This window comes from Daucus carota, chromosome 6 (assembly GCF_001625215.2).
Source record: "Daucus carota subsp. sativus chromosome 6, DH1 v3.0, whole genome shotgun sequence".
In the NCBI taxonomy this organism is placed as follows: Eukaryota; Viridiplantae; Streptophyta; class Magnoliopsida; order Apiales; family Apiaceae; genus Daucus; species Daucus carota.
Genome location: NC_030386.2, coordinates 3,017,572 through 3,044,562, shown reverse-complemented (window position 1 = coordinate 3,044,562; position 26,991 = coordinate 3,017,572). Strand labels below are relative to the sequence as shown.

General features: G+C 39.6%; 2 protein-coding genes across 3 annotated transcripts; one reads left to right on the top strand and one right to left on the bottom strand.

The window, feature by feature from the left end:
* The first annotated feature begins 6,181 nt into the window (after nt 1–6,181).
* LOC135147082 (uncharacterized) lies at nt 6,182–11,617 on the top strand. The gene has a single exon (XM_064079509.1). The coding sequence runs from the start codon at nt 6,182–6,184 to the stop codon at nt 11,615–11,617; it is 5,436 nt and encodes a 1,811-aa protein (XP_063935579.1).
* Nucleotides 11,618–15,142: 3,525 nt separating this feature from the next.
* Nucleotides 15,143–23,224, bottom strand: LOC108227414 (uncharacterized). 2 transcript variants are annotated; one of them, XM_017402539.2, is made up of 6 exons: nt 23,028–23,224; nt 21,035–21,123; nt 18,234–20,607; nt 17,348–17,468; nt 16,358–16,417; nt 15,143–16,264 (listed from the first exon to the last, which is right to left on the bottom strand). In XM_017402539.2, exons 3-6 carry the CDS (start codon nt 20,444–20,446, stop codon nt 15,293–15,295), a joined length of 3,366 nt encoding a protein of 1,121 aa, XP_017258028.1. In that variant the 5' UTR covers nt 20,447–20,607; nt 21,035–21,123; nt 23,028–23,224; the 3' UTR covers nt 15,143–15,292. The 2 variants fall into 2 exon arrangements, with proteins under 2 accessions (XP_017258028.1, XP_017258027.1); XM_017402538.2 differs by lacking the exon at nt 21,035–21,123.
* Nucleotides 23,225–26,991: the final 3,767 nt, after the last annotated feature.

The window sequence follows — 26,991 nt, the reverse complement described above, 5'->3', positions numbered from 1 at the left end:
ATCAATACAGTAAATGTAAATAAGAGGAATACCTATGTTTAATGTATTTTAAGCAAGTTTGGCATATACAAATTACATGAATATTTCAATAGAGTGTAATATATTTCTTCCAGTTTCTATGAATTATTAATTTATGATTTTCTTAGGATCGAAAATTATAAGGGGATTTTTCAAAAAATTATTATGTTCTTATTTTATCGAGTTTTTCAATTTTTTACATTGGCCCAGGTCGGGATTGGACAAATTTATTATTTTAGAGAGTTTATTAATTTAAAGAGTTTCTATTGTATAAAAGATATTCAAAAACAAGATTAAGTTTGAAAATATTTTTGGAACTATTTTTATTATATAAAAGATATACATAAATTTTTATCTAAAATCAGTCAGTATTATGCGGCATTTACAATATTGACTTTGATTTTTATCATCAAAACATATACTTGTAAATTTGTAATTAAAAAAAAAGAGTTTTGGTGGTTAAAAGAGGTTCCAAGTTATATATTTGAAAACAATTTTACATAAATTTTTAATATTTTAATTCAAGCTCTCTAGATATTAGATGTTAATTTCGGATCCCAAACTCGTATATGATATTTAGTCCAGCAAAAATTTATTTAAAATTCATATTTAAAATTACCACATCTCATCATTTGATTTTTTTATCAAATAATAATGTGTGTACGGAATATGAGCAGAGGAATCAAACTTAATATTATTATTCTTATCATAATTTATTTGTTTAAAAGTTAATAATTGAAAATATTTTTAGAAAAACAAGTAAACTAAATTAATAATTTCAATTTTTTAAATGTATCTTAAATAGTTAAATTGATTAAAAATAATGATTAAAAATATTCTTTTTCCTTTTACGATACTGAAAAATGTACTCGAATATTGGCTCGTACATTTACTCTATCTGTGTATTGTACATAAATACTCCATCTGTCCCTCTCATTTCTTTACGTTAATTTTTGGCACGTTTTTTCACACTCATCTAAAGTATAGTTCCATAATATATTTTTAAAACTTTTTTGCTCTATATAAAAGTTTGATATTTAAACTTGTATTAAAAAAAATTGAAAAAAAGTTATGAAACTATACTTCATAGGAGTCTCAAAATACGTGCAAATAATGAACGTAAACTACCTAGAGGGACGGAAGGAGTATAACTCATTGTTGAATCTACTTCTCTTCATGAATAATCATATAATGACGAAAATGATTTGAAAGATCCGAAAATGTATTATACCTTAATAGCATCCTTTCGAAGTTTGTTCATCATTTTAACACTGATCTTCTCCATTCTCACCTCTTTGATATTGTCTTTGGCGAATTCTGAGTTAATCAACCTAGTCAGGATGATTTTATATCATACCTGAAGCTGAAAATAATCACCAGCTAACCATATTGACTTGATTAAATAAAAGGTTGTGAGTATCAATTTCTTTTGATGTAATACACTATGATGCTTGTGGTTGAGATAAAATTTTATTGCCGCGCTATTTGATATGTCTATTTAACCTTCATGGAAGCAGTTAGTGTCTTTGGTGAATTCTGAGTTAATCAACCTAGCCAGAATAATTTTATATCATACCTAAAAATAATCATCGGCTGACCATACTGACTTGATAAAATAAAAGGTTGTGAGTAACAATTCTCTTTGATGTAATACACTATGATGCTTGTAGTTGAGATAAAATTTTATTGCCACGCTATTTGATATGTCCGCTTCACCTTCATGGAAGCAGTTAGTGTTAAATATTGTAAAACGTTAAAAATCATTATCTGTTTACACATAATGTTACAATATTGGCATTGATTTTTATCATCGACACATATACATACATACATACATACATACATACATACATACATACATACATACATACATACATACATACATACAGTTGTATAACGGGGGGTTTGATTAAGCCATTTTATTCCAATTAGATAGCCAATGTCCACGTTAGATTTATTTTAAGAACACAATATATCATTCTTGCTTTGTGTCTATGTGTCGCCTGAGTATAGCCCTTCAGGTGCTCCTCATTGCTAGTATCCATGAACACCTTTAATCATCTATCATTAATGATTGTGATTGAGTTTTTGTTACGGTAATTTTTGTATGACATTTTGTATATTTATTATCTACTATTTCAACTCCTAACAACAAATTGATATTTCCGCTATCGGAATATCTCTTACTGTGAGGCCAATATTTTATCAAACGTTTACGAGGCTACTTCTGATATCATAAATATGAGTCGGTCTCTATAAAATTAAGTATGTCATCAACGATATAAATTCACTATGTGCTTGATTAAATTATTAAACTAATTCGATTCTTAGGGGTCGTTTAGTTGGAGAGGGGGTATGGGGTTGGAATGAGGAATCGGATTGAGGTGGTATGGGGTTGAGGTATCATTTTTAATATAATGTGTTTGGTTGAGTGTTGGAATGAGCATATCTGATTTAAAATATTTTTAAGTGATTAATTATAATTAATTATTAATAATTTTGAAATAATTATTTTAATATATTTTTGAGCCATCAATCTCATTTAGTACTAATAATTTGAATTTAAGAATATAAACAAAAATGAAAATAAAAGAAAAAAAGTTGATTCCTCAAACTCATGTTTCATACACACCCCTCCCCTTGGATATGAAAATCTCATATCTTGTAGGTTTGAGGTATGGGTTTGAAGAAAAAAAAATTCAACCAAACACCAGGTATGAGTTTGGAATGAATGAAACTCATACTTGATACCAGAAAGGCATGAACGAAAAGATCCTTTAGAGATTTCTATGCATAAAAGAGAAAAGTATTATTAATTCGACTTTGATAATATTTATTATGTGCCTCTCATATGCTTGGTGATCTAAATGTGTTATCTGATAATCATAAAATATGCAATACAATGTCATGAGTATTTACTTCGCATATGGGCTATTATTCTATGTTTTGTTTTATTAAATGTGTCTAGACAATATCTCGATATAATTATCTCCATCAAATTATGAATGTTGTACATTTATAATATAAATGTATAAGGTCATGTTCCAGAGAGAACCATTAGAGAGAGAACCATAGAACCCTTACCTTATTAGGTAAGAGTTCTGCAGCAGAACTTAAGTATTAGTTGGGGTTCTGCAGCAGAATTTCACAAAAAAAATGTCAATATCTATGAACTATATTTTTAAATTATTTTTGAACACACACAACGATGAAAAAACATGAAAAAAACATGTATTTAGATTTAGATCCTAAAAATCTATTTAAATTTTAGGGTTCTGCAGCAGAACCCTAGTGGTTCTATGGTTCTATTTTAATGAGTGGTTCTCTCTTGAGCGCGACCCTGAATGTATAATGTATTCAACAATTTTCTATAGAGATATGTTAATTATATCTTTAGTCCAACTACATAATATATTCATTTGGGATTATATTGTAATTGCATCTGAGAGTTTTATTAGAGTATCTTCAACCATCGAAAACCATTAGCTAAAAGGTGAGTTGGCATACTAAAAATAAAAAATTTAGCCAACAGTTCAAAAAACTCAACTCCAACCATACTCAGCTTCTGTGGATGGCTAAATTTGTCGAACCTCTACGAGTCTGTAAGAAATCTGTAGGGAAGATTGCACATCATTTATTACCATATTGAACTAATATATTCTATTTTAACAATTTAAAATATTAATAATTTACTATTTTTAAATTAAAACCCACCAATATAGCCAATACCGTTGAAGCAAAATGTGTTACAGATTCAGCAAATTTTACATAATGTCTTACAGGTCCCATTTAGCCAACGATTATAGCCAACGCCGTTGGAGATGCTCTTAGCTTTCTTATTGCAAAGATATATTATGAATGTACAACTTTAATAAAATGTCTTGGATTAATTGATTCTGCTTGATATGATTAGGTTTTGCTGTATCATTGTTTATATAAGCAGTTTTTATGATTTCTCTAACTTTATATAGAATGAGAGTCTAAATAAAAACAACATCTTTGCCCCAGATTTGTATTGGTAAGAAGATTTTATTAGTACATAAATGTGTAATTGTAATGATTCAACATAAATGTTATAAATGAAAGATTTTTTTTTTTAACATTTAAAAAAGGAAAGTAGTTCATATCAAATGGGAAAGAGGAAGTAATGCTTTGCCTTATATTTGTATGCATGTTCCGTTGAGAATTCACATGCTAGAACATATTGCTGCAGGTAGAGGTGGCCAAACGGGCCGAACCGGCACGCCCCGAACCGAGTTTTTAACCGCCCGAAATCATCTAAACACGGGCCGGTTTGAAACCGACCTGAACCGATACAGAGTACGTGCCGAATACGGGTTGGGAAATGAGGGACCGAACCGTAACTGGCCCGGAACTGCGAAAACCCGTGGAACCGTAGAACCGCGGAACTGCGGTTTGAACCGTAGAACCGCGGATTGAACAATAAAGTTACTACCTACCCCTACCCCTAGTCACAGTCAGCAAGGTGTTATAGATGGACCAATCTCAGGCTTCAGAATTTGTAATATAATTACAATTTTTTGCTTTCTATTCTTTTTTACATGGGTTTTAATATGTTAATTTTTGTTTTATTTCGTTAATAAGGTTAATTTTAGTTGTTGTTTAGTTAGTTTAGTTTATTTCGTTTATTATAAAAATAATTTACTTAATTTTATTTCGTTTTAGTTTTTAAATTTCAGTAATTTTCTTTAAAAAATAATTTAGTTCATTTTGTTTCGGTTAAGTTTTTAAATTTAGGTAATTTTATTTTTAAAACTTTATTATCCAATTGTTAAAATTCACCTGTTATACATAATAATACTTAACAAAAATAATTTTCAAAACTAATATCTTATAAAACAATTTTATTATCGAATTTTTAAAATTTAAGAATTCTACAAATTTAAACCCGTTACTATTAAACTAAAAAAAATGAAAAAGAAAGACATGCACCTCAACAACAAGACATACTAACTAGACAAGCAAACACATACAATTTACACACTCTGTTGAACCGCGGTCAAGAACCGCGAACCGTTGTTCGGCCCGAACCGTCGAACCGCAGAACCCGTGTAAACCGTATAACACGGTTACGACTTCCACTTTCTTCAGCACGGCACGGCACGAACCGCCAGTGTTGACGGGCCGGTTACGGTTCCACGGCTAACGGTTCGGAACCCGTCTGAACTGGCCCGAACCGACACGGCCCGCCCGTTTGGCCGGCTCTAGCCGCAGGGTCTATACTCTATACTTTTTGACAAAACAAAAGTGCAATCGTTGGTTTTGGGGAAAGGAATAAAGTCCATGCCAGAAAGGGCAAAAAGTTGGTCTTTAATCTTCATAATTGAACTTTATCTGAATATAATTGGCAAGAAATTATCAGGTATTGAAAGAATAGCACCCCAGCCAATTTAAAAAGTGTGACTAGCAATCTGACATAAAATTTAGAAATCAAATTTGATGCTGCTCCTACTAATAAGAGGAGACCCAAATTGTTTAAAAATCATAAAAAATCTAAACACGGATAGGCAAAACATGAACGAAACACTGTACTCTCTTCGTCTTGATGAGTACTACTCCAAAACAAACTCTTTTTTTTTTTGCCAGAACTACAAAACAAACTTTAAAAAAACGAACCACGTATAAATTAGTAACTGTTATTACCCAGTTATTTTCAGTTGACACGTCGTTCGACATGACAAGATGACATGACGCCAGAGACAGGACATGACGCTTAAGCCTGAAGACTGGATAAGGCAGTTTCGAAATATTAACTGATCGGAGAAAATAACGGGTCAAAACAGGAGTGAAGATAGGCAGGGCGCATCGCACGATCTGTTATGGGAGGATAAGGATAAGCAGAGTAACGTTAGAATTCAAGTGTAGAAATTGTATTATAAATAGGACAGAATGATAGATAGAGAAGACAGACAATACACTACAAACTCTTGTAACAATTTACTTAGTGAATATTTTTCTGGCAGGGTTCCGAACCCTCCCGCGGTTTTTACCTCACAAGGGTTTTCCGCGTAACCAATCTCTCGTGTTTTACTTTATTGTTCTTAGTTGATATTCTTTAGCACTTAACCCTGAAATTACAGCACAAACAATTGGCGCCGTCTGTGGGAAATTTGCTAAAGCTCTGATACGAGAACGCACACACATGACGACGGACGATCAACAACACCACGGCTCCACGAGCCAGGGAGACAATCCCACGATACAACAACTCTTGGAAACGATTCGGAAGATGCAGGACGACATGAGTTCTCAACAAGAAGCTTGGAGGACTGAGAGAGAAACATTACAGAGGGAACTCACGACAGCTCGATCCAAATCCAACCCCACGGCAAGAGGAGTGTTGGACACCATGGCCAGACGTCTGAATATGGACGACGAAGAAGAAGAGCAATATGACGAAGAAATCGAGGTGGAACACCCAGAACAAGGGGGTCCTGAAGTTAACGACAATGGCAATGGTGGAGGCCCGAATAATGACGGTGGTGGTCCAGAGAAGCAGGATAGAAACAACGGACATAACAAGGGAGACAGAAAGAAGAAGAAGAAAGGAAGCAAGTCCACAAGGTCACATAGCCATGACACGATGCGCAAGGAGTTACAGGCCCTGAAGGAAATGGTTCAACGCATCCCCGGAGTACCAAAACCACTTGAAAAGGCTGCACCCATGAGCTATGCGGACTCCCCTTTCTCTGACAACATTGCTCTGGTGGAGATGCCAAAACGCTTTGCAGTACCGGCCATGAAAACCTATGACGGGACGACAGACCCACAAGAGCATGTGGCACAATACAAACAACGAATGTTCACGGTGTCGATTACAAAGGAGCTGAGGGAACCGTGCATGTGCAAGGGTTTTGGCTCAACGCTGACTGGCCCAGCACTACAATGGTATGTGAGCCTCCCAAATGGGAGCATTGAGACGTTCGCCGACCTGGTTGATGCCTTCAACCTACAATTTGCAAGCAGCAGAGTGTTTGAAAAAACTACAAGTGATCTCTACAAGATAGTTCAGGGGTTCAGGGAGCCATTGAGAGATTATCTGACGAGGTTCAACCGTGAGAAGGTGACTATCACAAACTGTGACACACCCACGGCAATTGAGGCATTCAGGAGGGGACTGGAAAAGGACTCACCCTTATACGACGAGCTCACCAAATATCCTTGTAAAACCCTAGATGACGTCCAGGCAAAGGCGATGGCTCAGGTGCGCCTTGAAGAGGACAAAAAGGAACGTGACGACAAGTATTATCGTCCAAATCGTAAGATCATGACCACAAGAGACAGGGATTACAAACCATATACTAGAGACTCTAGAAGCTCAAGGGAGGAGACACGTGTGAACTCGACACAAGAGTATGCGGACTGGAGAAAGGACCCAAATCTTCCCCCCACCTACGACAGCTATGGCTTCACAATTACACCCGCCGCCATGATGAGGGAATTTACAAAGATGGGAGACGTGATAAAATGGCCGGTGAAAAGCAATAAACCTAAGGCAAACCCAGAGTCCAAGTTGTGGTGCGACTTTCACGGCGACTATGGTCACAAGGCGTCTGACTGCGTGGCACTGAGGAGAGAAATTCAATACCTCGTGAAAAAAGGATATTTGACGGAATTCATGACGGGAAAGTCAGTGGCCAAGACACCGGAAAAACTACCACCACCACCACCTTATCAGAAGGTCGTAAACTTCATAGCAGGTGGCTCGGAGGTGTGTGGAGCAACCTACTCACAAGCAAAGCGCATAGCGAGACGCAAAGGGAAGCAGGTCAATGTGTTGGACGCAAGAGAAGACGACATGACAGAATTGGTTTTCAATTGGTCAGACAGGAAGACCGTACAAGAACCCCAACAGGATGGCCTAGTTATCTCACTTCAGATAGGGAATTGTCTAATCAAGAGGGTGATGGTTGACAACGGTAGCGCAGCAAACATAATGACTAGAAACACACTTCAGGAGATGGGTTTGGCTGATAGTGACATGATCAAGCAGTCCACGACGCTCGTGGGATTCAGTGGCGAAACGAAGAGGACAATGGGAGAGATTACGTTACCAACTTATGCACAAGGACTCAACATGTTAACAAAATTCCTCATAATAGACTGCGAGATTACATACAACGTGATAATGGGCAGGCCATGGATCCACGATTTAAAAGCAGTACCGTCAACATTTCACCAAGTCATCAAGTTTCCAACACCGTGGGGGGTTCAGCAAATTCGAGGGGAACAGTCCACAGCAAGGGAGTGCTACAAGACCTGTATGAAGCCAACCACCCAACATGAACCTCAATTAACACCAACACCCGTGATGACGGGTCCAGAAAAACTGGCTGAAGTAAACTTAGACACAGGGGACAAAAAAGTGCTAGTGGGGGAGGACCTGTCGCCTAATGTGGAAGCAAACTTGGTGGAATTCTTGACGACTCGGTTGGACGCCTTTGCATGGGAACATGAAGATATCACGGGTATCAGTGCAGATGTGATCACCCACAAGCTGAATGTCGACCCAAACCACAAGCCAGTGCAACAAAGAAGAAGGAAATTTGCAGCAGAGAGAAATAAAATAATCAACGAGGAGGTCTCACGACTACTCAAAGCAGGAATGATCAAAGAAGTGGACTACCCTGAATGGCTGGCTAATGTTGTCATAGTACAGAAGAAGAATGGGAAATGGAGAGTTTGTGTCGACTACACGGACCTGAACAAAGCCTGTCCTAAAGACCCCTTCCCTCTCCCACACATCGACACCATGGTGGACTCTACGGCAGGACATGAACTGCTAACCTTCCTAGACGCCTCAAGTGGCTTCAACCAGATACAAATGGACCCGTCAGATGCTGAGAAGACAGCCTTTGTGACTGAGAGAGGAATCTATTGCTACTTGGCCATGCCATTTGGCCTGAGAAATGCAAGTGCAACGTTCCAAAGGCTCGTCAACAAAATGTTTAAGGACCAGATAGGAAGGACGATGGAAGTTTATATTGATGACATGGTGGTGAAGTCCCTCAATGCGGAAGATCATGTCAGACACCTCGAGGAAGTGTTCGATGTCTTACGACAATACAACATGAAGCTTAATCCGTCAAAGTGCAATTTTGCCGTTTCGTCAGGAAAATTTCTGGGCCACATGGTAACAAGGAGGGGTATAGAGGCGAGTCCAGAGCAGATTAAGGCAATTCACGACCTGACAAGTCCTAGCAACATGAAAGATGTTCAGAAGTTGACGGGAAGGGTGGCCGCACTGAACAGATTCATATCACGATCTTCTGACAGGTGCAAACTGTTTTACAATGTGCTACGCAAGAACAAGGGCTTCAACTGGACGGAAGATCACGAAGCAGCTCTCTCAGAACTAAAACAGTACTTGTCATCACCACCACTCCTTGCAAAGCCGACATTTGGTGAGGACCTTTATGTCTACCTCTCTGTCACAAGCCATGCAGTCAGCAGTGTCCTCGTGAAAGAAGTTGAGGGAACACAATCGCCAGTATACTACGTGAGCAGGAGCCTGGTTGAAGCTGAAACCAGGTACACGCCTCTTGAAAAGCTAGTTCTTGCACTCACAATGACATCTACAAAGTTACGACATTATTTTGAGACTCATAAAATACATGTCTTGACGAATTTTCCTTTAAGGACGGTCTTGAGCAAACCAGAGTTGACAGGACGAATGGCGAAATGGGCAATTCAACTCAGCACCTATGACATAGTCTATGAACCCAGAACGGCCATCAAATCTCAGGCCTTGGCGGATTTTGTGGCTGATTTCAGCCCAAACCAGATGACTCAGGCTGAAGAAGAATTCCGACGCGTCACAGCGTGCCCAGACCCTCTGCCATGGACACTATACACTGACGGGGCCTCTAACATGAACGGAGCAGGACTTGGTCTTGTGCTGAAATCGCCACAAGGGGACAACATGGCATACTCAATATGCTGCGAGTTTAAAGCAACAAACAACGAGGCTGAGTACGAGGCACTGATCATGGGCTTGACGACTGCAAAGGACATGAAGGTCAAAAATATTGATGTATATTGCGACTCTCTCCTAATTGTTAATCACGTAAATGGTTCTTATGAAGCAAAAGATCAAAAAATGCTCACATATCTTGACATAGTGAAAAATTTACAGCTGTCGTTTGACACCTTCAACATTCAACAGGTTCCAAGGGAACACAACACGGAGGCCGATGCACTGGCAGGCTTAGGAGCTGTACTCAAAAACACTGGTATAACATCCATCCCCATAATACATATCATGCAACCTGCAAATCTTAGACTACAAGAACAATTTGCTTTATGCACTGACACCATGCAAACAGATGACAGCACTGAGGACTGGAGACAAGTCTTCATAGACTACCTACAACACGGCACACTGCCAAACAACTCCAGTGATGCACGAGTCCTACGGATGAAAGTCTCACGGTTCACCCTGATTGACGGAGTTCTGTTCAAAAAATCTGCCACAGGACTACTACAAAGATGTCTTGGCAGAGAGGAGGTCGACATGACATTGCGTGATCTTCATGAAGGAGAATGCGGAAACCACGCCGGAGGGAGAAGCTTAGCCATCAAGGCATTACGAATGGGCTACTATTGGCCCACGATGAGGGAAGATGCAGTTGTCTTCGCACAGAAGTGCGACGCCTGTCAACGCCATGCACCAGTGATCCACCAACCCTCAGAATTTTTGCATGTAACGACACCTTCGTGGCCATTCATGAGATGGGGCATGGACATAGTCGGCAAAATGCCCCCAGCACCAGGTCAAAAAGTCTACATGCTGGCCATGACAGACTACTTCTCCAAGTGGATTGAAGCAGAGGCGTTCAAGCAAGTGACATCTAAGGAAGTTATCGGGTTCATCAAGAAAAACATACTGTGCAGATTCGGCATCCCTTCAGAAATTGTTTGTGACAATGGATCTCAATTTATAAGTGAGAAGACGGAATCCTTTTGCAAGAAGTACAACATCAATTTGATAAAGTCTACTCCAAGGTACCCCCAAGCCAACGGCCAAGCAGAATCTAGTAACAAAATTATCATCAATAACTTGAAGAAGAGGTTGACGTCCCACAAAGGCAAATGGGCAGAGGAACTACCATGGGTCCTATGGTCAGACAGGACAACACCTAAGACATCAACTGGACAGACACCATTCAGTCTAGTTTACGGAGCAGAGGCAGTACTCCCCACAGAAGTTCTCACCCCTACTGCAAGATATGGACTACTCACTCCCACAACAAACCAACTCGAGATGGCACACGACATTGACACTGTAGACGAGTTGAGACAGACGGCAAAGATAAGGATGGCATCCTATCAACAGAAGGTGGCCAGGAGCTACAACAAACACGTTCACGTGCGACTATTTCGAGTAGGTGACATGGTGTTAAGAAAGACCTTCCAGAACACAACGGACCCCGCCGCAGGGAAGTTTGCTGACACCTGGGAAGGACCTTATCTCATAGACGCAGTGGTTGGCAAAGGTGCCTATCAATTGTCAACCCTGGACGGCAAGCAGGTCCCCAGAACTTGGAACGCACTTCACTTGAAGTTTTATCATGTTTGAACTTGCTTGTTTTTACTGTTTACTTGAATAAGTCGCTAGGACAAGTCGATTTCATTAGCAATACTTGAGAGCATGCAATTCCTTTTTATATGTTTGGTTATCTGTGAACGTGTTAGCTTCAATAAAATAGACTGTTTGCCGTTTAGAATGCTTATTTGCGAAGAATGCTTACAAAATGTCTCATGTCTTCCAGTATCTAACTTATCTTCATATGCTTATAATAAATTAATACAATGAGCGTGATATAGCATCCTATAAGCGTTCACCTCATGTGAACACCACATACGACACTCCTACTTTCCTACAGCTAAACAACAGTAGTGAGATAACAAAAATTCTAAGACAATGCGTATATCTCGAAAGAAAAATTCTAAACTACAAAGTGCATGCACCTACGAGATAAACAACATGAAATGACACAGTACGCAACAACATCATAAAATTTAAACATTACGAGAAATTAAATTTATCAAAGTCAACACCAAACTGACAAACCCATCGAGTCAACAACAAAAATAAAGTTTAGTCTTAAGACAACAAAAGTACGCCACATAATAAGATTACGAAACAAAACAGAGAACCCAATTTCAATCATCCTTGTTTACCCCATCATCATCATCGACGGGGACATCAGTTTTCTCGGAAGTGAGAACCGCATCCTTGACCTCAACATCACCAGAGGGACTCGCCTCCTCAACAACCAACTCATCCCTTGCAATTCCAGTTTGCACAGTTTGTGACAGAAACGCGTCCTCAGGATAGGCCTCATTGTAGATCCGGATGGTCTCATCCAAATCCCAGCCAGTATGCTCTCCCCGATAATACTCTTGCATCACCTCGACGCGAGTCCGCATCGCCTGCTGGGTGATCGCCTCCTGAGCCTTTCCTGTCATCTCCACCTCCATAATCTTCACTTTCTTAACGAACTCCTCCAACTCCTGTTGAACTTCGCGACCAGCTTTCAGATTGGCAGCTGCTGAATCCTGTGCATTCCTCAACTTCTGGGCGCACGAACCATGGACGGACTGCAAAGCAGACAGCCTAGACCCCAGATCTTTGTGAGCTTTTCGTGCCAAGAGAGAGGCTTGCAGCACCTACCAAAACACGATGACCAGTTAGAATTAACAAAGAGATAAGGAAAAACAAAGCTAGATACCAAAAAGGAAGACTCACATGATAAGCATGACCGGCAACTTCATCCACAAGAACACCACTATCCTTGCCAGAGGAGGAATCCACATACTTGGAAAGCAGTAAACCATCCAGCATATGAGCAAATTCAGAAGGTTTGGCCTCAGGATCATAGCCATCCGAGATCAAGGGAACACATGATCCAGATTGAGTAGTGACAGAAGAGGGTTTAAGCCTCTTGTGATCAGGGCTAGAGCCTGAACCAAAGGAAATCGGGCTCCTGACACAATCAAAACTCTTGGGCTTTTCCTCTCGACATCTCTTGACAAACAATTCTTTGCTAGAACCCTCGAAAGGTTTTAAGACGGGGGGCTTGAATTCTACAACGAGATAATAGGGCTCGACGAGAATTAAGAGAATGATAGAAAGACACATGGACAAGATGAGGAAAGAAAACAGCGAGAAGAGTTTGCGGATACCTTTGGCAAAAATTCTCTCAGAGCTGACTTCCAACCCCTGTTCGATTCTCAGGCTATCAGATGAAGAAGAAGACAGGCTTTGAACTGACCCGGAGGTCTTGACAGCAGCAGCAATTGCCTTACTCCTAGTTCTCTGAGCAATCGTCTTGACGGGAACAGACTTCGACTGGTCAACATCATCATCTTCGACTTCAACTGCCAGATTCAACCGACTGGCATACTCCTCAACGTTCACAGGGCTGGAGTTCCTGACAACACGACCCAGGCAGTTGGGCCAGAGCCGATCTCCAAGGGGAAGTTGTAGTATCTTATTCACAATCTCTTTTGTCTTGACATCATCATCGTCAAATTCAAAATCAGGGTCTACACAAAAACAAGACAAACCGAAACATGAGTACAAGGAAGGCAAATAGAAATTAGCGTCAAGTAAGGAAAAGACAGTCAATTACCAGTAGAATTCCAGCGCTCAACAAAGTAAGAATTAGCCTCTCCAAGTGTAGACTTTTCGACGTAGCAATAGCTTTCTTTCCAGTACCTATCGTTCACCCCTTCCGCATTCAGAATCAAAGGATGGCCCCTCCTTTTGTTTGAAAAACCGAACCTCACACCATAGAACTTCTTGGTGCCATAACAACTTTTCACCACATCCGCGTTGATACCAAAATGATGTTTGTTCTCGATGGCCTCAAGGCATGCGAGTGTCCTCCAAGCAAACGGCATGAGTTGGCCTGGAGACACCCGCATGGCGTTCAACACATCCTGGATGAGGTTTGAATATGGAAAAGGAATGCCAATGTCAAACGAGTAGTAATAGAAGCATACCCAACCTTGCCTGTACCAGTCGGCGCGTTCGTCGGAACTCGGAACGACAACGACTGCCTCCTGACCAAATTGCGATTTCATCTTCTTCAGTGTCGATTTTTTGATGGAGCTTACATTGTTGTCTTTAGCCTCAAGGAGACCGGTAGCTATCCAAAGTGATTTCGAAGGGCTGTTCTTTGATGAGGGATTTTGGGCGCTAGGGCTTTGAGGATTCTTTTTCGCCATGATAGAGAGAAACTGGAGATGCAAGAGAAATGGGAAACTGAAAGGGTGGATGATAGAATGATTTACAAGAAACTAACTTAGTGGAGGAGGTTACGGGAAAATGTAGTGTTGCGGTAAACGAGGGATCGATTAGACCGCGCAGAGACCGAGGTAGAGTATCTAGCTAAAAGATTTGATTTCTGCCAAACATCTTTGATTTTTTATTTGGCAAAAATCAAAGGGCTATTGTTATTACCCAGTTATTTTCAGTTGACACGTCGTTCGACATGACAAGATGACATGACGCCAGAGACAGGACATGACGCTTAAGCCTGAAGACTGGATAAGGCAGTTTCGAAATATTAACTGATCGGAGAAAATAACGGGTCAAAACAGGAGTGAAGATAGGCAGGGCGCATCGCACGATCTGTTATGGGAGGATAAGGATAAGCAGAGTAACGTTAGAATTCAAGTGTAGAAATTGTATTATAAATAGGACAGAATGATAGATAGAGAAGACAGACAATACACTACAAACTCTTGTAACAATTTACTTAGTGAATATTTTTCTGGCAGGGTTCCGAACCCTCCCGCGGTTTTTACCTCACAAGGGTTTTCCGCGTAACCAATCTCTCGTGTTTTACTTTATTGTTCTTAGTTGATATTCTTTAGCACTTAACCCTGAAATTACAGCACAAACAGTAACATTAAAAGCCTGAAATTAAGGCAAAAAGGCAAGATTTTCAGAGGTCAAATCAGCAGGCAACAGAGAGATGCTATGCGAATAAAAAAGCTTATCAGCAATGAGGTGGCATGGCAATTTGCAGCTTTAACTACATGACATGACATAATTGTCTGAAGCAAGTTAATTAAGCAAATTGGCACAAAGTTACTGAAGTTCAAGTTTCAATTAAACGTTGCAGGGGAATCCATTAAGTTTAAGATAAAAAAAACCTACGAAAAAAGTGTAAAACATTTAGGTGTACAATCTGCTGCTGCTAAACCCACATTTTATACTAGGATATACATGAAACATTAATCAAAAACCCCTACTTCTAGGTGCATCTCTCCTCCAGTTACCAGGCGGTGGCTGCCCAGCCTGAGCCACGGGCCCACCTTGGAACTGCCCTATGTTAGGCTGACTTGCTAAACTACTCTGCTGAAAACCTGGCGGCTGTGCCACCCATCTCCCATTACCTTGCTGCCAAGATGAGGGGTTGTTTTGTATCATGGTCATCGGAGGCATAGCCACCTGTGGTGACAGAACATGCTGTGTAGTTGCAGTTTGATTAACCAAGGGAGGCTGCACTGCTTGGTGAAAGCCACGAGCAGGAGGACGAGTCTGTACATGGGTCAGGGGAGCATCAGGGCGCCACTCTGGAATGTCGTCGTCATCATCATCATCCCATGCTTGCACTGCAAGGCCAGCACTTCTTTTACCCTGCCAATTCTTAGTGCTCTGACTTTCTGCAGGTTTTCCATATTTCTGAATAAGCTCTCTAATTTGGTCTACGGGCCGTGATGGGTTTGAGGACAGCCTTGAAGACTGAGTTGGGTTAGAACTGCCAGAAAAGCTGAATTCAGGCAAATCATCGTCATCCCGAGCATTTCCCGGACCAAACCCAGGTGGAATATCATCATCATCATTACCGGATGGTAAAGTTCCAGATCTGATGGGAGCTTGAGTTGAAGGTACAGGAGTTCTTGGGGTCATATTAGCATTAACATTATTGTTCTTTTCCTGTCTCCGAAAGTTTTGTTGCTTTTTTGAGCTATGTTTATGGTGTGAGGTTGAGTTAGGTGAGATTGTAGAACTTAAATGAGCCTTACGCCATACAACTACACCAATTAAACCATTATCTGTCGAATTAATTAGCTCGGTCTGGTCCTTGGAGAGATGTTTGCCAAGCAGTTCGAGTATCTTTGGGTGTGGTGGGCAGAGATAAAGCTCCATTCCTGATGCAGGTTCTGCAAATCCTAGCCTCTCATCCAGAACATAAGAATCTATAGCCTGTCCCAAGAAACAAACCAAGCCGTATAACTTTAGACCAAAAAGGCTCTAATAGTATGGTATGACAAAAGAATTGAAAAGTGTAGAGGTCACCTCACGAAGACTTGCTCGGTCATCTGCAGACGAATCTGCCTTCAAGACAAAGTGTATCACCTGCAGCAAAGAAGAAAGTTCTTAAGATGATAACTCCAGATATCAATTTGTAGCAAGTAGAGACCATTAGCAGATGTATAGATAACAGTTAGCATTTTGCTCCTTAATGCCTACAGGAATGTTTACTTTTACCAGTCAAAAACCAGAAATCTTAACAAGTTATTGTACAGGAACTTTCATTAAGATGATGAGCTTTTTGTGTTTCTCTGCCAGAGCCTGTTCATTTACAATGTGGTTCCCACATATCTGAAAATTTCTTGAAATGGTTCAAGTCATCATTAAATATGTTTACCCTTCTAAATTAGATTTTCCAAGCATCATGTGAAATGAATTTATAAACCAATTTTACTTGATACTCATTTACAAATGAGATGACAAATCTATCCATTTATCCAATTCACATCCAAAACCAAAATGATCATTTCTGAAGTTCCAGAATCCAAATCAAGGTTCTCAGCAACTGCATATATAACTATGGAGACTCCAGATCTCATCAGGCATGTCTACAAGGAGGAATATAGCAGTGCTTCTTTCATCCAATGGTGTGAGATCAAAGTATTCACTCGCTGAGAACACTTCTCTGCAATGGGATGATGTACAGGTGTACAGCCCACCGATCTAAGTAATGACACTATCAGATATTCACTTCGGAGATTGTAAAAAATGGAAAGAAAGGTGAACTTTGGTATTCTTATTATGATATTAATGACAGTAGTTAAAAATCTGCTGTCTGCTCCATATATACGTTGCGCCAAAATATTTAGTCGATGAATCCTCCTGGGAAATAAGTCAATTCCGACCAATGACCTTGAACAAAAGTAAATTGCCACCGATGACAGAATGGCACCCTGTAATTCTCAAAACAACACACTAACAAAACACCTAAGCACAACTTTGAAATACAATGAGATATAAGGAAACTTGATATACCATGACTGCACGACTTCGAGACATGGGAAGCTCTTGGAGAAATTTTTCAAATGCATCAAGTCTAACTCTTCCTTTTATTTCAAGAGAACTTGGCCACTCCTTTGTAGACGTTTTTTCACCACTGTAAAGCAGTAACAGATCATTAAAACACAAACAAGAAAGTGAATCAAGTAATGAACTAATACAGAACATATAGATGCCAGAAAAGTATAAAACTAAATTTCTCAAAAAATGGAAACTGTAAGCTGGTGAAAAGAATAAATATGAACCAAGACAACACAGTAGCTCTGATAGTTATCAAATTTTGAGATGTGAATAGCAAGAGGCATATGCCAATTTATGTGTCTGGCCACTGTTAAACCATAACAGACCACCAATGTACTATCAAGAGTAACAAATCAATACAAAAAATTCCTCAGACAAGAAGTAACTAGATTTGTCAAAAGCAGAAAAAATTGTCAACTAGTGAGAAAAATATAGGTGAACCAAAATAAAATAAATTGCTTCACTAGGTATTCAAATTTTTTGAGGTTGCTGGAAATAAAGGAAGCTACAAAATCTTTTGCATTTTATCATCTATTTTAATATTTATTGCAAAATAAGCATGTCTAGAATTTCAAGAAGTGACGATTTTCCCGCAATCAACATTAAGGCAGTCAGTGTAGTAACTATATACAAAATTTAGGATCAACAGCAGATTACATATATTATAATGTCGATTTAAATAATGCAGGTTAAACAGAAAATAAGGGCAATGAACAATTTATACAACCTCAAGATCAAGATGATTTATCCAGCACAATTAAACTATCATTAACTTTTATCCAATAGGAAGGAAAACTCCAGAAACAAAACCTGCATAACTATAACGTGAATAAGAAAATACCTTCTATACAGGCCAATAACTGTAATAAGGGCAGAAATATGTAGCTGTAATGCACCCTCCCATACACGTTCAGCCATTGATGTCATGTCAGGATTCAATTGTTTTTGCTCCTTTGCATAGTCGCCAGACTTCTCTTCTGCATCCTGCTTTGTCATTTTGGAATCAAGATCTGTAGCCTTTCCTGTCCTGTTATCAACATCTTTGGAAGCTAATTTCGAAGACTCCGAATTCTCACCAGTTTCAGCTGACAACTTATCCAAAGGAGTTTTTGTTTGAGTGTCTGCTGCCAAATTGTCAAACGGTGGCTCAGAGTTGAGGGATTCCATAAATTCATCCAATGAGACAATTGGAGGAAGAAATTCTGCATCTTTAAATTCGTCCTCTATTAACCCTTGCATCAAATCAGTCCCGTCAGCTGGAATAGTAAGACTATATGATGGATCCATAGTTTCCATACTACCCTTCTCACTTTCGACTTTTTTTGAATCTTTAAGTTCATCCTTATCTGATGAGGAGGGAGGTAGTTTCTCCTTATCATTCCTTTGGAACTGTCCCAGAGTAGTTGCCCCGACAGATACCTCAACAGAAATTTCATCATCCTGCTCCACTTCCACTTGGTATTCCCCCTTGTGAGTTTTTTTAACCAAACGTCTTCTATCACCATCTTCAGGCAAGACTATCATTTGTGCGAGCTCTTCAGCCTTTGCTGTTCGCCACTCAGAAAGCTCCTTAGAGGCAAGTTCCTCTGCCGTCATGGAGCACAACTTTTCAGGAGTAATGTCGCCGGACATAACTTTCTCGCGTAGTTCTGGATTGTTCCTGTCTTTCAAATTGAACATGAGAGATCTACCCTTTTCTTTGTACTTCTTATTCACACCCCCAAATAATTTGAAAAGTTCTGCCTCAATTTCAAAAGCCAATTTTTCAGGAGTCCGAAGAGTATAAAAACTCTCATCCCTTCCAGCACCCGCTTGATTGGCAGCCTGAGCCACTTTTTCTTCAGTTTTCAATGTCAAATTATCAGAATGCTTGACCTTTTGCTCATCATCATCTCCCGGAACATTAACCTGTCTGGAAGATTGTAATTGCTGCTTTGCTTCCACCTCCATACCGATTTCCCATTCCCAGGAAAGCCCATGTCCCTGAAGAAGCTCATCTTTGGCAAAGAAACTGTCTGTAAATGCAACATCTTCTTCAGGCAAAACAGCATTGTACATGGAATCTGATACGTCGTTTTTCCAGGTGTCTGGAAGATTTTCAATGCCTTCATGAGTCAAGTTCTCAGCAAATGTGCTTAGGCGATGACTGGGATTATTAACCAAGCTTATATCTTTTGTTTGTATGTCATCCTTGATGTTTTCATGTGCAACAGCAGCATCAACAGGGACCGAAGTAGATTCAGAAAGTTTGACATTCTGCGATATCACCTCTGGGTTGTTATCGTCTTTGTGTAGAGGACTCTTCTCTTGCTTAGGCGAAGAACTCTGGTTCTGATTGACCAAGGCCAATGCAGAAGCTAACGATTCCCTCATTTTGGACCTGACAGCTTCAAATGACTCTGTCTGACGCGGTGTTCCTATCTGAGCAGTACGACCCTTCGGGGTCTGTACCCGCTGACTAGCAGGTTTATTCGAGTTTAAGTCATTCTTTACTGTTCTCCTGTTTGATGCAGGTGTTTGAGACCCAGATACAGCTGAAACAGATTGCAGGGTCCCACCTTTCCTATTTGTACCAGAATGGTTAGGCAGCTCATGTGAGGTTGATAATGAATCCATATGTGTTGCACGCTTGTTAGGCATAGATAACTGTCTTGGGACAGTGCTATTAAACATCGGTTCTACTGCAGCCTTTCGCTTGTTTGGCTGAAACAACTTCTGGGGACCTGGATTGGTAAACATGGCATCCATTTGTACATCTTTCTGGTCTGGCTTAGACTTATGCAAACCCACATTGTCCACCATTGACTCCATGTTTCCTAAATGGGTATTAGACATCGTGTAGCTCTGTGGTCCAGAAATGTAGGATAAAGGGTCTACCAACTGCATCTGCTGATCTGACATCGCAAACTGATGTGATGCATACACATCTGGGATAGATCCCATCACACCCATTTGCATATTCACTGAAGAATCTACTTTCACATAAGTAGGCTCCATCTGGCTCATGTCCGCATTCGACATAGAAAGTTGCTGAGAAACAAGATTGTTTGACATTTTTACTTTTTTTGCTATAATGTATAGGCTGTGAGAGTACTAATTCCAGCTACAAGATAAAATTGTTTCTTTCTCTTGCTATATTCAACATTGTGCAGTAACTTCACATACTGAGCTGTTGGAACATGACACACAACTGTAAGAACACTGCAAACTGCAATCTGCAATCATGAAACAACAGAAAAATGATCAGTAAATTAGCAGGCTACTGCCCAATTGCAAGGCAAACTAGTGCTACTGGTAAGTGACAGAGCAACCAAATTAATAGGGTTCAAAAAAAAATCAAATCACGTTGAGATGCACAAATGAACTGCAGGATGGTGCAGCTAAACGGCCTGATAGCAATCAGGAAAAATCACATATTTAAAGTCATATATGCAAGGACATGTAACTCTTAAATTACTAATTTCAACAAGAAATAACTATAACTTCTCATGGCCTTGGAAACAAAAAATATACAATCTTCAAGTTGTAGATACTCTGTAATTAGAACAGTACAATCATGTCAATAAAAAGTGTGATGACAGTAGAGATACATACAAAAAATGACCAGATTATGACAAACACCAACACTTCACAAGTGATTACCAAAATTACGCTTGACGACAAGTAAGAATAAATATCAGTTAACATAGAAGTAATAAATGATTCACTGTCGACATGTCCCGTACACTTACCTGTCAAAAAATATATAAACAGACTAGTTAATATCATTTAGACAATCATGGTGCAACATAAATATGAACTAACACAAGAGATACAAGTTATTAGCACATTCCACAAAGATCATCCACATACAAGCCGTCCAGCCATCTTATACATAATTTGCAGGTATGGGTCCATTTTTGCTTCAAAACTTAAAGTTTAACTGTATTCTTTATCAAAATCCATTACTGGTCCAAACTATATGATATGTATATACTTTTGTCCTTTTTGATTATCCTACGTAAACTAGCCTGGACACCTCTTGAATATTCTCCATCTATATTTCTCCTCACTGAACTTGCTGCTTCAGTTCAACAGGTTAGCCCTATCATATTTCACCTTTAAAAAGCTAAAAATAACACGAACGAACCAAACACACACATACTAGGAAGCACTGACTCGGATACGGCGACACAGGACACGGGGATTCGCCAATTCTCAAAGAGTCCTGGATACAGGACACGGCAAAAAAAAAAGTAATAAAAAGATATAATATTTATATATGTCAAATATTAAATAACTTCATTCACAATAATAATAGAGTTTCTTTCATAATGAGACACATCTATTCTGCATTTTCATTCGAATGATCATCTTGTGTAAAAAGAACAGCCTCCATCTCCAGTTCATCAAGGGAGAGATTTACAATTTCTAAAACACCTGCACCTTCCACTTGTGAAAAAGCATCGCCACTAACATTCCACATTCCACATCATGCTTTCTCCTTCCATATATGCACGACTTTTCCTTGAGCGAAGACGAAGATTCGTGTGAACAAATACCAAGTCTTCAGCAGTTGGTGGTATTTTATTACTTATCACGGAATGGATAAACGAATATGTGCTCCAATTCCTTTCGCAACAAGAGGAAGATGAAGGCTGTCCAAGTAACTTCAATGCAAGTGATTGCAATGTAGGAAGAATATGAAGATGAAAAGAGGAGAGAGATGTTATAAAAGAGATGACAACTGTGATATTAGGTTAAATAACAAATGGGTTTGGGCCTGACAAAAATAATACGGGTTTGGGATTTTTTTGATGGGCCGAGTCGGTCGCCTGTCGCTCCTGTGTCCACAGTCCACCACATGTCGCGTGTCGACAGGCCACATGGCGAGTCATGAGTCGGTGCCGAGTTGCCGTGTCGGACACGGATTCGGCAGCCTTTCTGGAGTGTCGGTGCTTCCTAGCACACATAGAAAACAAACCATAACACGGACAAAATTCCACACACAAACACCGACAAAGCAAAGTCATTAAACACCTAGAACTAATATACTCACGCATAACCTTATCAGTTTTGTAAATTAATTACTATTACAATTAATATACACAAACATTTTGCTTATCATTTTCATTTGTCGTCTCGCCTAGAGACACCTGCTCCTAACAAAGCTCCTAATTACACCTCAGACATCAAATCAATTCAATTCCTCCAAACAGTATACAAACAAAACAGTAACTAAATTTCCACCACACACACAGACACATATACATGTTGGAATTGACCTATAAATTCATCAAATTTAAAGCAACCAAATACAAACAACACAGAAACTATATCCACACACACACCTGTATGTTCAAATTGACCTAGAAATTCATCGAAATCACAACGAGTACAGATCAATTAATCTGCAGATCAGATGCTCCCAGCACGGACAATTACATCTAACAAGCTCAATAAAAATCAACATAAACATATAAAAACAACAAATAAACATCGAATTCACCTAATTTGTTAGGCTGAACACATACAAACAGCTAATTCAATTCAACGAAAGCTACACATACAAACAGATACATATATACACAAGTAAACATACAGATACATGAATTATAGAAGCAGCGCGAGCGAGAGGGAGGGAGGGAGAGAGTACCCCTGAGGCGGAGAGAGATTGAGGATGGAGGAGAGCTGAAGAGTGAGACGGCTGTATGTATTTTGTATGTATAATCGAGAGAGAGAGAGAGAGCTCGAGATTTAATTAATCTTTGATGAAACAGAAGGAAAGAGAGTAAACCCGAGAAAGATCCGTATAAGGCTGTGACCAAAAACGCCGTGCTGTAATAGCGGTCTACGATATGTGACACGTGTTATAGGATAATATCAAGGGTTCCTTCAAATTTATATCCACTCGGAACATGATCTTTACAAAACTAACCATCCAAAATTTCGTTTTACCAAACAAATACCTTAATTGTTTCACCTCTCAGGCAGACACAACAGAAGATAAATTTTTTTCAAAGCCCCAACAAAGGGCGGACACTAAAGATGTCAACACAGTTGAATTTAAAACCAAGTATTTTATTTTTAAAATCCAAACAGTGCGTTTTTTTGATTTATAAAAAATTCAAAAAAACTAAAAATTGTGATTATTTTATTTATAAAAAATCAAACACGCTATACATTAAATGTGTTGTTTCGTAAATATTGAATTGGGAGTATTTTATTGATTAAAAATGTCATGATTTGAAGTAATAATCGAGTAAATTTTGTTAGGTTAATTGGCATATAATTTGAATATTTAAATATAGGTTAATTATGACGGAAACTATTTTTACATATAGTTAGATTCGTTCTGAGTATTAGAACTAAGCATCTACACATACTCGCACTTCTCATTTGCTCATACTAAAAACATCTGTATGGACACGCATAAAAAATCTAGAAAGCTTGACGACGGGATGGAAGAATGGAGTTGTACAAAAACGAGAAGACTTGTTTCACTTGTCATGGAAAGGGATGCGGAGAAGATGAAGTTTGCTGCGGAGATGCGGTTGTTGGAGTATCGAGAAGCGAGACAGGGCAAACACTTGGGTGCCGACCAAGGATGAGACCCGCATTGAAGTTCTGCATGGAGTCGGTCGGCCGCTAGGTGAATATCATTACAGAAAAGACAGGGATATAAATGATGCCTTCTTGAATAGAAAGATCACGGACGAGGAAAGGATAGGTTTGTTGAGAGAAAGCTCGGCAGAATACGCTGCAAAAGTGAAAGACATTGAGAAATCAAATTTTGATGCTTATGCAAGGCAGTTGTAATGTTGTTTGTGCTAAGTTTTTCCATTTTCATGTTTTGAAATGAAATAATAAAGATGCATTTATTCGTACTTATATTTATTGGAATAAAATACAAATGATATTTGTTAATCAGAATCATCAGCATCGGTTGACTCTTCGTCAAACATGTAGAAATCGGAAATGTAATTTGGATTTTGAAGTAATGCACATTATTTTTCGAAAGACATTTCTTTTCCACTAGAAGTTGCCGAGTCTCTGGCCAACTGATACATGTACATACGACATCGGCGCAACAACATTCTGTTGTTCTCTTTCCTGATCTGCTCCACTGCTGCAATCACTTTCATTCGATATTCACCCCAACTACCCTGGAACCTATATTCCGGATAAATACCTAACGAATCACGGGCTGGGAGTTTTGCACCTAGAGCTATAAGATCATTTCTCAACTGGTCGAATTCTTCAAGACGATATGCCCACTCGCGCCGAACACCAGTAAAATACTCTCTCGGATCGTTGTATTTTAAACTCTCGTAATCATCATTTCTTTCTGGTAGCAACCACTTTCTACTTGGTGAGTACATTGTGGGTGTAAATATAAATTGAAAGTTTGAAGGCGTCGCTATGTACATAAGTTCATAATGTGGAAGTAAATATAGAGTTCAAAAGCACTATAGCCATGTCAAGACTGTTTGGGCATGGTACAAGCTATACACTTTAGGGGATTGTGGCCATGTGAACTTTTCCAGCCAATACAGTGCAATAATAGCAAGGTGCAGAGATTCTGCCCCTGCATGTGATTACTTGGTTCGAGCCATGTGAAATTATTGAGGCCATGTGGAGGTGCAGAGGCATGTGAAATTATTTGGGTATTGTAGCCATGTGAATTGTTTTTGGCTTTTGAAATGATAGTATGCTGCAGAGATATTCGTCCACTGTAGCCATGTGAATTTATTTTGGCCTTTGCAATGATAGTATGATGCAGAGAGATTCGTCCACTGTAGCCATGTGAAGTGTTTTTGGCTTTTGAAATGATAGTATGCTGCAGAGAGATTCATCCACTGTAGCCATGTGAATTTATTTTGGCATTTGCAATGATAGTATGGTGCAGAGAGATTCGTCCACTGTAGCCATGTGAAGTGCTTTTGGCCTTTGCAATGGTAGTATGCTACAGAGATTATGTGACCTTGTTGCGAAATATTGGTTATAAATAGTGGAAAACTCGTTTACACATTTCAAAACATATCTTAATTACATGGAAGGAGTAAATGAGGTTAGCCATATCGAGGGACTGGGCCAAACGCTGGAAGAAAGATGTCACGATGTCCATTGTGGTCGGACGGGTGTGGTTACATGTTTTGGATTGATGATCCACTAGAACCATGTTACACGGCTGTGCTGACTGAGATGACTCGAGAGATGAGTGACCTTATATGGGAGCATTCTTTTGCAAAGGAAAAGATTAGAGAGAAGCATGAGAAAGAATGTGAACGCCTTAAGGGCAAATTTAAAGGGGAGGGTAATTCAACAAAAAAATGCTAGATTGACCGATGTGCAATTATTGTTGTATTCTTTATTAAGTTTATTAAGTCGTGTATGTCTGAAATTTTTAAATATTGTTTTAAAGTTGATACATGAAAGTTGTTGTCATTGTGCTCATTTTTTCACCTATAAATAAGTCCCCCAACACCTCGGTTGTATTCACAACTAAAAACCATTTACACACTTATGGAGCCAGTTGCTGTAGAGAAGTGCTACCGTGACAAAGTCCAAGTCACTAGAGTTTGTCGGGACAACGGTCCCGACGCTGGGAGGCGGATGTTGCAATGTCCTGACGGGTCCAATGGCTGCGGTTATTTATTTTGGCTAGAGGACCGTCATGAGAGCCGTGCTACTGAGGTCATCAGCAAGCTTTCAAATGAAATAAGTGAGCTCAAATGGTGTGTTTGTGTGAGAAACTGATTCATCATATTGTGTGTTTGTGTTCCACTTTTTATCAAGTTCAATGTCATGTCATTTATTATGTTATGTTATCATGTAAGGGTCGTGCTAACATTATACAACATTATGAGAGAACAAAGTACATAACACATAAACATAATCAAAGTACATAAAACCCGAATAAAAGTACATAAAGATAAACAAAAAGCATAATCAAATGCATAATAAAAGTACATAAACATAAACAAAGTACATATGAGGAAAAGCCTACTTCTTCTTATGCCCGAAGAAGTGGCTTCCAGAATGACATCTTCGACCCTTCCCCTTCGCAGCTCTAGGTGGTTGCTGTCTCTGCTCATGCTTAGATGGCTCCTCAGGCTCGGACACCTCCTCAACCTCCGACGGCTGTGCTGCTGCTCTCGGTGGACGCACAGGTGCGTACGCCCAAGGGCTACTATCCCCTGCATATGAAGCAAAAGCGGGTAAAGGTGTGGTAAAACCCTCGCCGGTGGTGGACATCATCGGAGTGAACGTGACAGCTGGACTCCCGAATCTATAAGTAGGGCTCCCAAAGGATGGCACCTGGGTGAATGGAGGAGGTGTGTGGTGATGGTCCTCTAAGAACGACATGTCAGGACGATATACATATGTCTCTGCCAAGTGATCCTGTGACGGACCCTCATCATCCGGTGCCTCGTCATCCCCTAATCTAACCGTATAACCAGCCTCAGAAGTACCCGCTGCTGCATATGTAGGGAGGTTAACCCACTTGGGCCATGCACCCCCCTCAGAAGTATCTGCCTCATATGTAGAAGGCTGAATAAATGGAGACCATCCACCAGCCTCAAGAGTACCTGCTCCCTCAGTAGCTGCAGAATGTG